General features: G+C 43.2%; 1 protein-coding gene across 2 annotated transcripts in view; it reads left to right on the forward strand.

Annotated features, from left to right (window-relative positions):
* LOC143929689 (uncharacterized) overlaps positions 1-13,416 on the forward strand; it is a 126,395-nt gene that overhangs the window by 67,717 nt on the left and 45,262 nt on the right. For both annotated transcript variants that reach the window (XM_077453634.1, XM_077453635.1), the window contains one exon: positions 6,834-6,941. In XM_077453634.1, coding sequence (XP_077309760.1) covers positions 6,834-6,941 — 108 coding nt within the window. The remainder of the gene's footprint in view (positions 1-6,833; positions 6,942-13,416) is intronic.

The raw sequence follows: 13,416 nt of genomic DNA on the forward strand, positions 1-13,416 counted from the left end.
GAAATGCTGCATTCTGCTTTTGCGTGCGCTGGCAGAGGAGCAATTCCCACTCCCAGAGAAGGAGTTGCGGGTACCAATCCAACAGCGCCTGCAAGAAGAGGTCGGTTTGAAGATGTGTTGGTGACTTCGGATATGAGGTCATTCTTTCAGCTGACCCATCGACAGGTGTCATCCGGATCCAGCATCAGGGAACGCCTAGACCGCCAGGTGTCCGACTACATCGGGTTAACAGCCGATGTGGACGCTCTGAGGAGTGATGAACCCCTGGACTACTGGGTGGGCAGGCTTGACCTCTGGCCCGAGCTTGCCCAATTTGCAATCGAACTGTTGGCTTGCCCCTCATCCAGTGTCCTGTCCGAAAGGACGTTCAGCGCAGCAGGGGGGATCGTGACCGATAAGCGTACTCGCCTAGCTCACGACAGTGTTAACTACCTCACATTTCTAAAAATGAATGAGGCATGGATCTCGGAGGAATTCAACACATGTGACCAGTAGACCATGTATATGTCTATAAACAATTTTTTTAATCAAGCACACAGACCTTCTTTCTTCATTTGGCTCACTTCCTTGTCCCAAAAAAGCACACCGTACTATATGCCCCTACCCTCCTCTTTGAAGAGGTTGAGTGGTGTCATATTTCTACTGGGGCTGCTTATGAGGGGATCACAGCATCCCTGTGCTGTGCTGACTTCCTCCTTGGGGTTCTTATTGTGAGGGGATCACACCATCCCTGTCCTGTGCTGAGTTTCTCCTGGGCCTACTTATTATGAGGGGATCACACCATCCCTGTGCTGTGCTGAGTTTCTCCTGGGCCTGCTTATTATGAGGGGATCACACCATCCCTGTGCTGTGCTGACTTCCTCCTGGGGGTTCTTATTATGAGGGGATCACACCATCCCTGTGCTGTGCTGACTTCCTCCTGGTACTGCTTACGGTGCTGCTGTCAGTGCTGTATATCACGGTGCTGGTGTGAGTGCTTAATGTCACGCTTCTGATGTCAGTGCTCTCTATCACGGTGCTGCTGTCAGTGCTGTATATCACGGTGCTGATGTCAGTGCTGTATGTCACGCTTCTGATGTCAGTGCTCTCTATCACGGTGTTGCTGTCAATGCTGTATGTCACAGTGCTGGTGTTAATGCTTTATGTCACGCTGCTGATGTCAGTGCCCTCTATCACGGTGCTGTTGTCAGATGACTCTATCACGGTGCAGGTGTCATTGCTGTATGTCACGCTTCTGATGTCAGTGCTCTCTATCACGGTGTTGCTGTCAATGCTGTATGTCACAGTGCTGGTGTTAATGCTTTATGTCACGCTGCTGATCTCAGTGCTCTCTATCACGGTGCTGCTGTCAGTGCTGTATATCACGGTGCTGGTGTGAGTGATTTATGTCACGCTGCTGATGTCAGTGCTCTCTATCACGGTGTTGCTGTCAATGCTGTATGTCACGGTGCTGGTGTTAATGCTTTATGTCACGCTGCTGATGTCAGTGCCCTCTATCACGGTGCTGTTGTCAGATGACTCTATCACGGTGCAGGTGTCATTGCTGTATGTCACGCTTCTGATGTCAGTGCTCTCTATCACGGTGTTGCTGTCAATGCTGTATGTCACAGTGCTGGTGTTAATGCTTTATGTCACGCTGCTGATCTCAGTGCTCTCTATCACGGTGCTGCTGTCAGTGCTGTATATCACGGTGCTGGTGTGAGTGATTTATGTCACGCTGCTGATGTCAGTGCTCTCTATCACGGTGTTGCTGTCAATGCTGTATGTCACGGTGCTGGTGTTAATGCTTTATGTCACGCTGCTGATGTCAGTGCCCTCTATCACGGTGCTGTTGTCAGATGACTCTATCACGGTGCATGTGTCATTGCTGTATGTCACGCTGCTGGTGATCATCTCCTGCACCCTCTTCTTTGCCTACCCTGGTCCCTGACCTTCCCTCTCCTCCATTGCCTTCATGCTCTCCATAGTCCTGAATTGTCAGAACAATTTCCCATATAAAAAAAGAATGCTTGTAGTTATCGATCCCAAATTCACCTCATACATGTGTTATGTCATTGGCCATGTGGCGGGACTATGTTTGCCCAGCTAATAATTATCTTGTTGCTGCAAATTTGACCTAAAGGTTTGCGAAGTTCGCCTCCCATTGAAGTCAATGGGGCCCGCCGCGAACTTTCCGTTTCGCGAACGGTCGGCCGCGTTCGCGGTCCGCGTTTGCGAAACGTCCCGTCGGAAGTTCGTCCATCACTAGTTGGGATCAGTGGAAGTGCTGGTGGGAGTTCTGATCAGCCAATTTAGGTGCTCTTGATCAAGGTCATGTGCTGATCTGAGAACTGTAATGGGGACTTTTAATGGCAACTCTAATCACAGGTAGTGTTACTCACTGTGTTTCTGACTTTGTGGTGTCTCGTAGCAGTGACACCTATGCCGAAATCAGGAGATAGGGTCTCCTCCAGCCCCTCCCATGTCACATTCCTCACCAGTCAGCTGACTTCTAGTCTCTGCCCCCCCTACCCCCCCAGCCATGCTGTGAACTAAATGGGCTGCTGCAAAGAGGCTGAGTGGGAGGCCGCGGACTCCAGGGACAGCCCAGCTGGGCGGCCGCAAGAAGTCTGGACTTCTTTGTTTAAAAAAAAATTGCACACAGACCCCTTCCAAAAGTCTTCTGTGTATTTTGAGGGACCTTTGTAGGGGTTTGTGTGCTATAAAAACCTGTGAGATCTTCTACCCCGCTTACCACTCTAGACCAGTCTAAGTACACATTATTTGTTGTATCTAATGGTGCGCTCAAGTCAACTTTCTATTACATTGACTGCTAAAAAAAACTATAAGTGCTTCACACAAGCCCACAATGGCTGGGGCTCCCTTACCAATATATATCAAACTATAGTCACCCCTGTGCAAATATACAAATGTGCAAAACTTATGTAAACAAATATCAAAGGGGCAAGGTGCTGTGCAAATAATGCGATATTAAATATGTGCAAACACTAGTATATACCAGGAAATATTTAAATGCCAAATTCTAAATCTATTAAAGTGCAAATTTACTGTTTCCCATCATCACGCCTACTACTCAGCCTAAAATTGCAGATAAACCATATATAATCCAACAATTGTGCAAATAGCAAAAATAAATCTATATATATGTATCTGTGCAGACAACTATAGCAGTGTACTATGCTCAAAAAATACTTAAAATCAATTTATGACCACAGATTAGCATATACGATATTCAGTTAATCCATATCCGTATGTAGTTTCAAATGCAGTAGGATCACGATCCAAAGAGGGTGCCACTATTATCTTCACAATAGCTCTCCAAGTAGTATTACTCGTGATCGTATTATTCAAAAGTATGAACACTTTTCCAAACTATAGTAATCCCGATCGTATTATCCCAGGTCTGAGCACTAAATAAAGAAAGCTTTCATTGCGCAATGATTACCATTCCTGCGTGCTACAAAAACGACAATTTCACTTACATAACCATGACCGCCAAGTAGTGCATTCAAACAATAAGCTGGAAGGAGGCGTTCCCCACACAGGCTTCCCTGCTAGCTGTGTTCATGAAGGCTCCAAACGAACGTCACTGGCTCACACGTTATATATCACCACCCTTTGGACCCTGTAACCAGTTTTATATCTAAGAACAAAGCTTATGGTCCATGCCTGCAGACCTCAGCTTGTATATTAAGTGTTTTTTTAGGGACTGTATCGAATGCTTTTATAAAATCCAGTTACACCACATCCACAGGTCTCCCCCTATCCAGATGGCAGCTCACATCCTCATAGAATGTTAGCAGATTGGTCTGGCAAGAACGACTCTTTGTAAACCCATGCTGATTACTACTAATGTTATTCTTTTCTTCAGAAAATTCTTGGATATAGTCCCTTATCATCCCCTCCAATAATTTACCTTCTATTGATGTTAGGCTGACTGACCTGTAGTTTCCAGGAATTTTTTGAATATTGGTTCCAATTATGCTGTCCACACATATTAGGAACAATGGTCTGGCTATAACCTGACTGAGTTCTCTGAGGACTCTCGGGTGTAAGCCATCTGGTCCTGGTGATTTATTTGTGTTAAGCTTATCTAGTCTTTTTTTGAATCCGGCCTCTGTTAGCCACAAGGGAACGTCCTGTGATGTGTTACTAAGGCCGTGTACACACGCGGGGACTGTTCGCCCAACTTTGTCCGTCAAACAGTTTCAGCGAACAGTCCGCTCAAACTTAGCATGAAGGAACTTGCCCACACACGACGAACGAACAGTCCGCTGAAATCGTGCGCGATGACGTGAACGGCGCGTACGACGGGATGAAAAATTCGACATCCTATACACTGCAATGCAACCTTCAGCGTGGAAATCCTTTCTGAGCATGCGCGCAACTTAGTTTGTCGAACAAGCCTACACACGCGGGGACTGTCCGCTGAAACAAGGTTTCAGCGGACAGTTTTTCGGAATTTCCGAAAAACCTTGTTCAGCAGACTGTTCGCTGAAACTGTCCGCTGAAAGCCCACACACGGGCGGACTGTCCGCTGAAACACTGTTCAGCGGACAAAGTTGGGCGAACAGTCCCCGCGTGTGTACGCGGCCTAACAGTACTGTTGTGGTCGGTATATCTCTCCTTTTCCTGTGTAAAAACAGGAGGAGAAGAAAGTATGTAGTACAGTTGCCTTCTTTGTGTCATCTGTAACCATCCTCCCTTCATCTTCTTTTATGTGGGCAATGTACTCTGACCTCACTTTTTTACTGTTAAGATATCTAAAAAAAAACATTTGGGATTTTTTTTTGCTCTCCTCTTCTATGTGTTTCGCATAGTCTTTTTTAGCCACAATGATTCAATTCTTACACTTCCTATTGCATCCCTTATAGTGTTGAAAAGCTGACGATGAACCATCCCCTGAAAGGAAAAGTGTATTTTTGATTTCACCCTTTAAGAATATGTAAAACCCAATATTTTATACTCCTGATATGTTGTTGCCATGTACAGGCAGTCCCTGGGTTACAAACAAGGTAGGGTCTTTAGGTGTGTTCTTAAGTTGAATCGGTTTTGTAATTTGGAACTGGTACATTTTTAAAGTGTAGCTCCAGCCCAAAAAAGCTTTTTAAGCTTTTTGGATAACATAGGGAAGGGTTATCATCACCCCTGCCTCCTGTCGAGTAGCTTGCTATGGGGGCACCCAAACTGAGCTGCAGCCCTTGGTGTCCATTCAGACAGGGATCTGCCATTCGGCCCCACCCCCTCTCTCCCCTGATTGGCTAACTGACTTTCATTGACATCCGTGGGAGCCAATGGTGCTACTAATGTGTCTCAGCCAATCAGGAGGGAGAGTCCTGGATGGCCAAGGGATTCATGGCCATCACTAGACATGGGGGGGGGGGGGCTCTGGTAAGTATTAGGGGGGCTGAGGGGCTGCTGCACACAGAAGGCTTTTTATCTTAATGCATAGAATGCACCTTCTGTCTTTACAACTCATTTAAGCTTTCTAAAAAGACCCGCTCCCTGCTAAACAATATTTTTTTTTCCAGTACATATGTCCTATGGCAGAGCCCAGCTACTTGTGTCCTTTTATACCTAAAGGGTGCAAATTAGCTTTGAAAAAACAGAACAAAACTTGACTCTCATAGACTTTGTGTGTTTGTGGATTCTCCTGGGATCTGAACCTAGACCAGTTCCCTCTTCACCAGTCGAGAGGCATCCTGGGGCTGAGCATGATAAAAAAAAACTCCTTCTTGAAGAGAATATGGAGAGTTGTACAATCCGATCCTCACAGTTTAGGTTTTGTAGCTGTTAACCACTTCATCCCCGGACCATTTGTCTGGCCAAAGACCAGAGCACTTTTTGCGATTCGGCACTGCGTCGCTTTAACTGACAATTGCGCGGTCGTGCGACGTTGTGCCCAAACAAAATCAACGTCATTTTTTCCCCACAAATAGAGCTTTCTTTTGGTGGTATTTGGTCACCTCTGCGATTTTTATTTTTTGCGCTATAAACAAAAAAATTGCGACAATTTTGAAAAAAACTATATTTTTTACTTTTTGCTATAATAAATATCCCCAAAAATATATATAAAAAAACGTTTTTTTTCCTCAGTTTAGGCCGATACGTATTCTTCTACATATTTTTGGTAAAAAAAATCGCAATAAGCGATTATTGATTTTGTTAGGTGCAAAATTTATAGCGTTTACAAAATAGAGGATAGTTTTATAGCATTTTTATTAATATTTTTTTTATTAGTAATGGCAGCGATCAGTGATTTTTATCATGACTGATTTTTATCATGACTGCGACATTATGGTGGACACATAGAAAAATGTTGGTGCAGTTTTGGGACCATTCACATTTATACAGCGATCAGTGCAATTAAAAATGCACTGATTACTGTGTAAATGTGATGGGCAGTGAAGGGGTTAACCACTAGGTGGCGCTGTATGGGGTTAAGTGTGTCCTAGGGAGTGATTCTAGCTGTGGGGGGGGGCGTGGCTGTGTGTAACACAACACTGATCACCACTCCCGATTACAGGGAGCGGTGATCAGTGACAGTGTCACTAGGCAGAACAGGGAGATGCTTGTTTACATCCCACGATCATGCTCACGAAGCTCCCAGCGGACACGCGCTGCCGCAAGCTGCCTGTTAACGGGCAACATACAGGTACGTGATTCTGCCTGTACGTGCCCTTCTGCCGCAGTATATCTGTGTGAGGCGGTCGGGAAAATTTAAAAATAAAACAAACGTTATAGATATTGGTTTATAGTCAGTAAAGAAGTGCTATGGAAGTTGTTCAGACATGTAGAATTAAAGTTATTTTTATTGTTCTTTTCTTTTATAGGAAGGAGACCATGGATACATACTGTTTTGAGGTTTATTTTTATTGCATCATTCATCATGATAGCATTCTTGATTGTTTCATTAATATACTCCGTGGTGGCTACTGATGGTAAGTTTATAAATGTCCTAACCATAGGAAAAGAAAGCAGAACTTTAGCGGTGCCAACATATATTAACATCACAATCATATATAAAACCTCCAGTATGCATTTGGTACAGTGATTCATTCTATACAGATATCTTCATTTGGGATAAGTGAAGACTTCAAGTAGTGTTTTCAACATGTTTCACCATAACTGGCTTCATCAGGAAAGACATTACTACATTTGTCTTTTTTTTTGTATAATCAGATATATTTATACATTACTTATGTAGCGCCGGGCTCCTAAAGAGCTTGCATATGTCTTGTAAATTTAGTTTTTTCCTAAGACCATAGTTGGGACTTAGGGTTAATTTTACTAAATTGTGGTCTTGGCATAAGTTTAGTTGGACTGTACTGTATTCTGCCTGGTCATGAGTGTGGGTATCACTTCTGACAGGTATTAGAACGCAGTTTGGTTGGATGCATTGTGTACCAATCTCTGAGCCAATCAGTGAGTGAGTTTGTCTCTCTGTGTATTCCGGGAGAGGGTACTTAAGGTGCTGAGGTCACGTGGTTCTGGGTTCCGGTCCAGAAGTACATTCTGACTCTGTGGTCCTGGTTCTCCTGACCAGCCCAAAGAGGCCCTCATGACCTTGGGTGTGGATCCATTCAATTTCCGAGTCTCGGGGCTGGCTAGCCCAAGGCGCAGTAACTGGAAGGAGGGTTCCAAAGTGGTCTGTGTCATCTCGGGTTTGGAGAGGCCCAGCAACTGAAAACCCAACCAGGGGAGGACTCTTCAGAAGAGGGCCACACACGAGGCTGGATGCTCAGTAAGAGCCTGGAAGCTAAGCTCTAAGGACACCAAGTGAATCCAAATTCTTATGGTATCGCCGGACCGGCTGCAAGATACTGGTACTGTAAGAAAGTTCCTAATTTCATCCTTCAGTTATAACTAAGTTCCTGTGAGAGACTTTTTGTTCTATTCTAAGTTCTGCAATCAAGTCTGTGGCAGAGACTTTGCTGAGTTTAAATCACCTGTTGGCTGCTAAATTCACTAAAGCGAATTAATCTGATGGTTGAAATATCCAGTTGCGAATGGCTATTCCCTGGATCATCCAGGGAGGGACAATTTTGAGTGTTGGCATTTCCAAGAGTACCTAAGCTTTCTTACCCATACCCTGTATTCCCAACTGAGAGACTGTGTTCTGTTCAATGTTTTATGCAAATAAAAATTCCTAAAAAGGGATTCAAGTGTCGGTCTCTACAGTTATTGGGCCATCAACCTCGGGAACCCCTCGACAAGAACGAGATGAGGAAGGCAATGATAAGCCCAGCAAAACCAGCCGCTCATTCGGGGGTCAGTGCTACACTTACAAAAATGTAGAAATATATTTACTTTTGTCAATATGCAATCACACCACCAAGAAATCAGTACTATGGAGAGAAGACAAACCGGCAGAAGCAGTGTGACACTTTGGGCAATGTACTGCTGGGAAACCTTCTGTGTATGTATATATTGTCGGGGGTTGGCTCAATGGTGATCACCTTCCCTGGGGAAAAAGGGTAGTCCAAACGGCAGGCTTCTTAAAATCGGACTTGTAGCCAGTTTTATTTTTAAAGGTTGCATGAAAACAGAAAATAAATCCTTGCCCTCCAGTCACTAACTAAACATTGCAGGTTCCTAACTGAACAGGTGAAGGGCTTCTCCCCGTCACCCACAAAACAAAGATAGTCCAAGGTGGCTGATAAAACCCAGACTGGATTACACCTTAGTTCTCTACAAATTAATGCATGCGAGGTGAAACATGATGCCCATCAATCACCTCGCCTTTCATAATGTCACTATATCTATATATGTATATATAAATATATATATATATATATATATATATATATATATATATATATATATATATATATATATATATATATATATAGAAAGGCCAGTATGCTGGCCTGAAATTATGGGAGGAGCCCGGTGGAATATATAACCAGCCCGTTCGCCTGTCCTCCTCGTCGGTTCCGGTGCGCGATACCCGATACGTCAGGTATCAAGCGCCGGCTATTCAGACCAGACGCAGTGAGCCCGTTCGTCAGTTCCCGCATTTTTCGTCCCCGTCTTGACAACTCGTCTTCTCGTTCAGCAGCGTCCGTCGGTTTCGCCGTCGGAGTGTCGCCGTACCCATCGAATTTGTCGTTGCACGTCGGGCTGGCTGTCGCAGGTAGGGCTTCGGCACCCCCTTTTTCAATTCATGTATTCGATGTACCGTCAACATTCCCTGTACTCACGAGCCGCTCGCTGCTTTCAAATCGGATGTTTTCTGTGGCCCTCGTACGCATGTCGCTGTTTTATACTTTCTTTTTTTTTTTTTTTTTTTTTTTTCCACTCAGTGAAATCAATTTAGTATCCATTGGACCACCTCAGCTTACAGCTCAGCGTCCCTGCCATGCAATCACATCATAGTGGCGAGTGGTTTTTTTTTTTTTTTTTTTTGAGAGTGTTAATACCAGGTAAACAGCTTTGCATAATAACCACATCCTCTCTCTCGGTATCACACTCCCATCTTATCCCCCTTCTTATTCTTGCCTCGAGCCCCCCCCCCTCCTACCTATCTGTGGACCACCTTATCCTCTTTTCCCTATGAGAATTTTAGTTTCTATCTAATTTGTACCTTATTGTATCTTATCTACACCTATTTTAGGGTTTTCTCAACCCCTCTGAGATGAGCCATTTCTTCCTAAAATCTACCCAACACTTCCATTTCTCTGTAATTGGTGTACTACTCCGCTCTTCCAAGCTCACTCTCAAACACTCCATCTTATAGGTTTTTTCTACCGAATCCACCCATTCCCACAATGACGGGGCCTCCTTCTCTTGCCATTTTTTCGGTATTAATCTTTTACCTGCATTCAGCAAGTGGGGAATCACCGATTCCTTATATTGTCTGAGCCCAATTTTTGTCCCATGGAATAACACTACCCAGGGATCAGCTTTCACATCTTTGTTTGTGATCTCTTTAATGAAGGCTAGGATTTGGTTCCAGTACGATTTTATTTTTGGACAACTCCACCACAAATGTGTCATCGTGCCCAACTCTCTACATCCCCGCCAACATTCCCTGGCCCCATCCTGCTGAAATTTGCTTTTCCTCTCTGGGGTGTAATACCATCTCGTGATACATTTGACACTCATTTCCGCCGTTCCAGTATCTACCGCTGAGCCATGCACTAATTTAAATATTTTCCTTAATATTGTGTTATCTGGTTGTGTTCCTAATTCCCTCCCCCATTTTTTGATGTACGCAGGTACCCCCAGCTCTACTCCCTCCAACAGCGTTCTATACCATCTCGAAACAATTTTCTTTGACGTTTTTAATGTACATAGCTGTTCCAAAGGAGTTAAATCTTCCGCTGTTCTAATCTGTGAGGGGAGTTTTTTAATAAAACTCGAAAGCTGAGCGTACCTCCACTCATCAATTATCATCATCTCTTTTTTTTGTGCCAACTCGTGATATGGTGCTATCCCCTCTCCTTTCATTACATCTTTTAATTTTACCTCTTCCTTGACCCAATTTCCTCCTATCTCCTGACACCCTGGTAAGAAAAAATTATTGTCCTTTAACGCTATAAGTGGTGAATTATATTTCCCATTAAATTGCCTATATATCTTATCCCAAATCCTCAACGTGTTTCGTGTAATATTGTTCCCTTCAAAAAATACACTTCTCTCATGTGGTGGGTTCCAAATTTGCTTATCCAATTTTGTTCTACATAATTCATGTTCCAATCTCACCCATCTTTTCTCCGTGTTATCCCTTATACTCCATTCGCTCACTCTGGACACTACGACTGCTTCATAATAAGTCTGCACGTCTGGCATTGCCACTCCCCCCCTGTTTTTTGGTTGTCGAAGTGTCGCGAAGGCCACTCTAGCTTTTTTATTTTTCCAAACAAATTTCATTAGGATGGTTTTTAATTTCGACAAGTATACATTGGACAAAGGTATTGGGAGCATCTGGAACCTATATAAGATCTTAGGGAATATTATCATCTTTAATGAGTTTATTCTCCCCAACCACGATAGTGGTCTATAGCTACACCTTTTACATTCTGCCTGTATCTCATCTAATAACGGGATATAGTTACAGCGGTACATTTTCCTTTCTGTTTTTGATAATTTTATCCCTAAGTATTTCAGTTCGCTCCTCCACTGGATTTTCCATTTCTGTTTCATACTATGTGCCTCACGCTTGCTAATATTAATATTCATTATCTCCGATTTTAACCTATTGATTTTAAAGTTTGACACTACCCCATATTGGTCTAGTAAATTTAATAATTCTGGCATAGATGTCTTCGGGTTGCTTAAATACAATAATATATCGTCTGCAAAAGCGGAATATTTGTATTCAACTTTTCCCACTTTCACTCCCTCTATTCCAGGGTCTCCCCTTATTGCCGCTAAAAGTGGTTCCAAAGAAAGTACAAATAAGAGGGGCGAAAGTGGGCAACCCTGCCTTGTACCCCTCTCCATCTCAAAAAACTCTGACTCACACCCATTGACTTTTATACATGTCTTTGGATGATCGTACAATACCTTCACCCTCTGTACCATCTTTGGTCCAAACCCCATCTTCTCCAGTGTCTTAAACATAAACCCCCAGTCTACTCTGTCGAAGGCTTTCTGTGCGTCCAGTGACAGAAGCAGACTGGGGGTTCCGCCCTGTCGCATCTTCTGAAGTAGGAGAAGTGTCTTTATTCCGTTGTCCTTTCCCTCCCGACCACCTATGAATCCTGTCTGATCTGGGTGAACCAGAGTTGTCATTAAATCCTTCAATCGCTCTGCAAGTACTTTAGCATAGAGTTTTGTATCTGCGTTCAACAACGAAATCGGCCTGTAGCTGGTACACTGTATGGGATCTTTGCCTTCTTTCTGGATTAGTGTAATTGTTGCCATTAAATCTTCCCTACTCATTCCATACTCTTCTCCCAACCCATTCATATACCGGCACATTTGGGGGACAAGGGCCTCACTAAATGTTTTGTAATAAAATGTTGTAAAACCGTCTGGTCCCGGGGATTTCCCTGAAGCTGATTTTAGTAGTGCTCTAACTATTTCTTCTTCCGTGACTGGCCTTTCGAGCATCTCCCTTTCAGTGGGGGTAATTTTGGTTAATATAGTTTTTCCCAGAAATTCCCTAATCTTCTTCTCTTTCTCTCCGTTTTTTGCACCCATCTTGCTATCTGAGAATATCCCCTCGAAGTATAATCTGAAGATTTCTGCTATGTCTTTAGTGGTATGGCACATTTTTCCATTTTTATTCTTAATTACCCCAATAAAATTTTTCCCTTTTTTCTTTTTTAACATTCTCGCCAGAAACTTACTTGGTTTATCCCCCCATAAATACTGTTCCTTGGCCAACCCTTTAAACACCCTCCTGGCTTCTTGGTCTAGAAGGTCCTTCAGCTCCATCCTTGCCGTTAATAACATTTTAAGTGCCAAATCTTTTTGTGACCTATTTTTTTTATGGTCCTGTTCCAAATGGTGTATCTCTCTCATTAACTTGTTGATTTTTTCAGCTCTCATTTTTTTCTTTTTAGATCCCATCGCTATCAGAATTCCCCTTATGTAGGCCTTATGAGCATCCCACAACGTATGTCTTTTGATTCCCTCAGTATCGTTATGTATAAAATATTGTTCGATCTCACTCGCAATTTTTATTCTATCCTCCTCCCCAAGCAGCAACTCATCATTCAACCGCCATGTAGAGGATTTCCTCTCTATCCTTGAAATATTCAAGCATAGTTTTACCGGCGCATGGTCCGAGAGGGTCATAACTTCTATCCCCGTGTCCGTCACACATTCCAACAACCCATGGTCTATAAAAATATAGTCTATACGTGAGTACGTCCCATGGACTGTAGAATAAAAAGAATAGTCACGTACCAGAGGATTCTTTACTCTCCATATATCTACTAATTGATTGTTGTACAGCTTTTGTAGTAACTTTTTATGTGCAGAGCTTCTCCCCTTCTTTACCTCCGATGAACTGTCTACTTCCGGATTGAGGCCGAAGTTCATATCTCCCATCATAATTACATAACCTGTTTTAAAATTCATAAGTTTATTTAATGTCTTGTTTAAAAAACTAATTGGATTGCTATTAGGGGCATATATGTTTACTAAAGTACACTCCAATTCCTCTAGAGTACCCTTTAGGAACAGATATCTTCCCTCTGCATCACACATTTTTTCACTTAATTGAAATCTTGTGCTTTTAGAGAACCCTATCGCTACCCCTCTACTTCTAGCCGATATGGTATCGCTATAATGCCAGACCGGGAAATTGCTAGAGTACAGCCTTATGTTTGATGCAAGGGAGATATGGGTCTCCTGGAGAGATACAACGTCGGCCTCATACCGTTTCAGCTCAGCTAAGATCTTATGGCGTTTTGTTGGGGTATTCATGCCCTTAACATTATAGGACATGAATTTCAAGCC

The sequence above is a fragment of the Lithobates pipiens genome, unplaced genomic scaffold (assembly GCF_037356315.1).
Source record: "Lithobates pipiens isolate NorthernLeopardFrog02 unplaced genomic scaffold, aLitPip1_a1.2 Scaffold_24, whole genome shotgun sequence".
Classification (NCBI taxonomy): domain Eukaryota; kingdom Metazoa; phylum Chordata; class Amphibia; order Anura; family Ranidae; genus Lithobates; species Lithobates pipiens.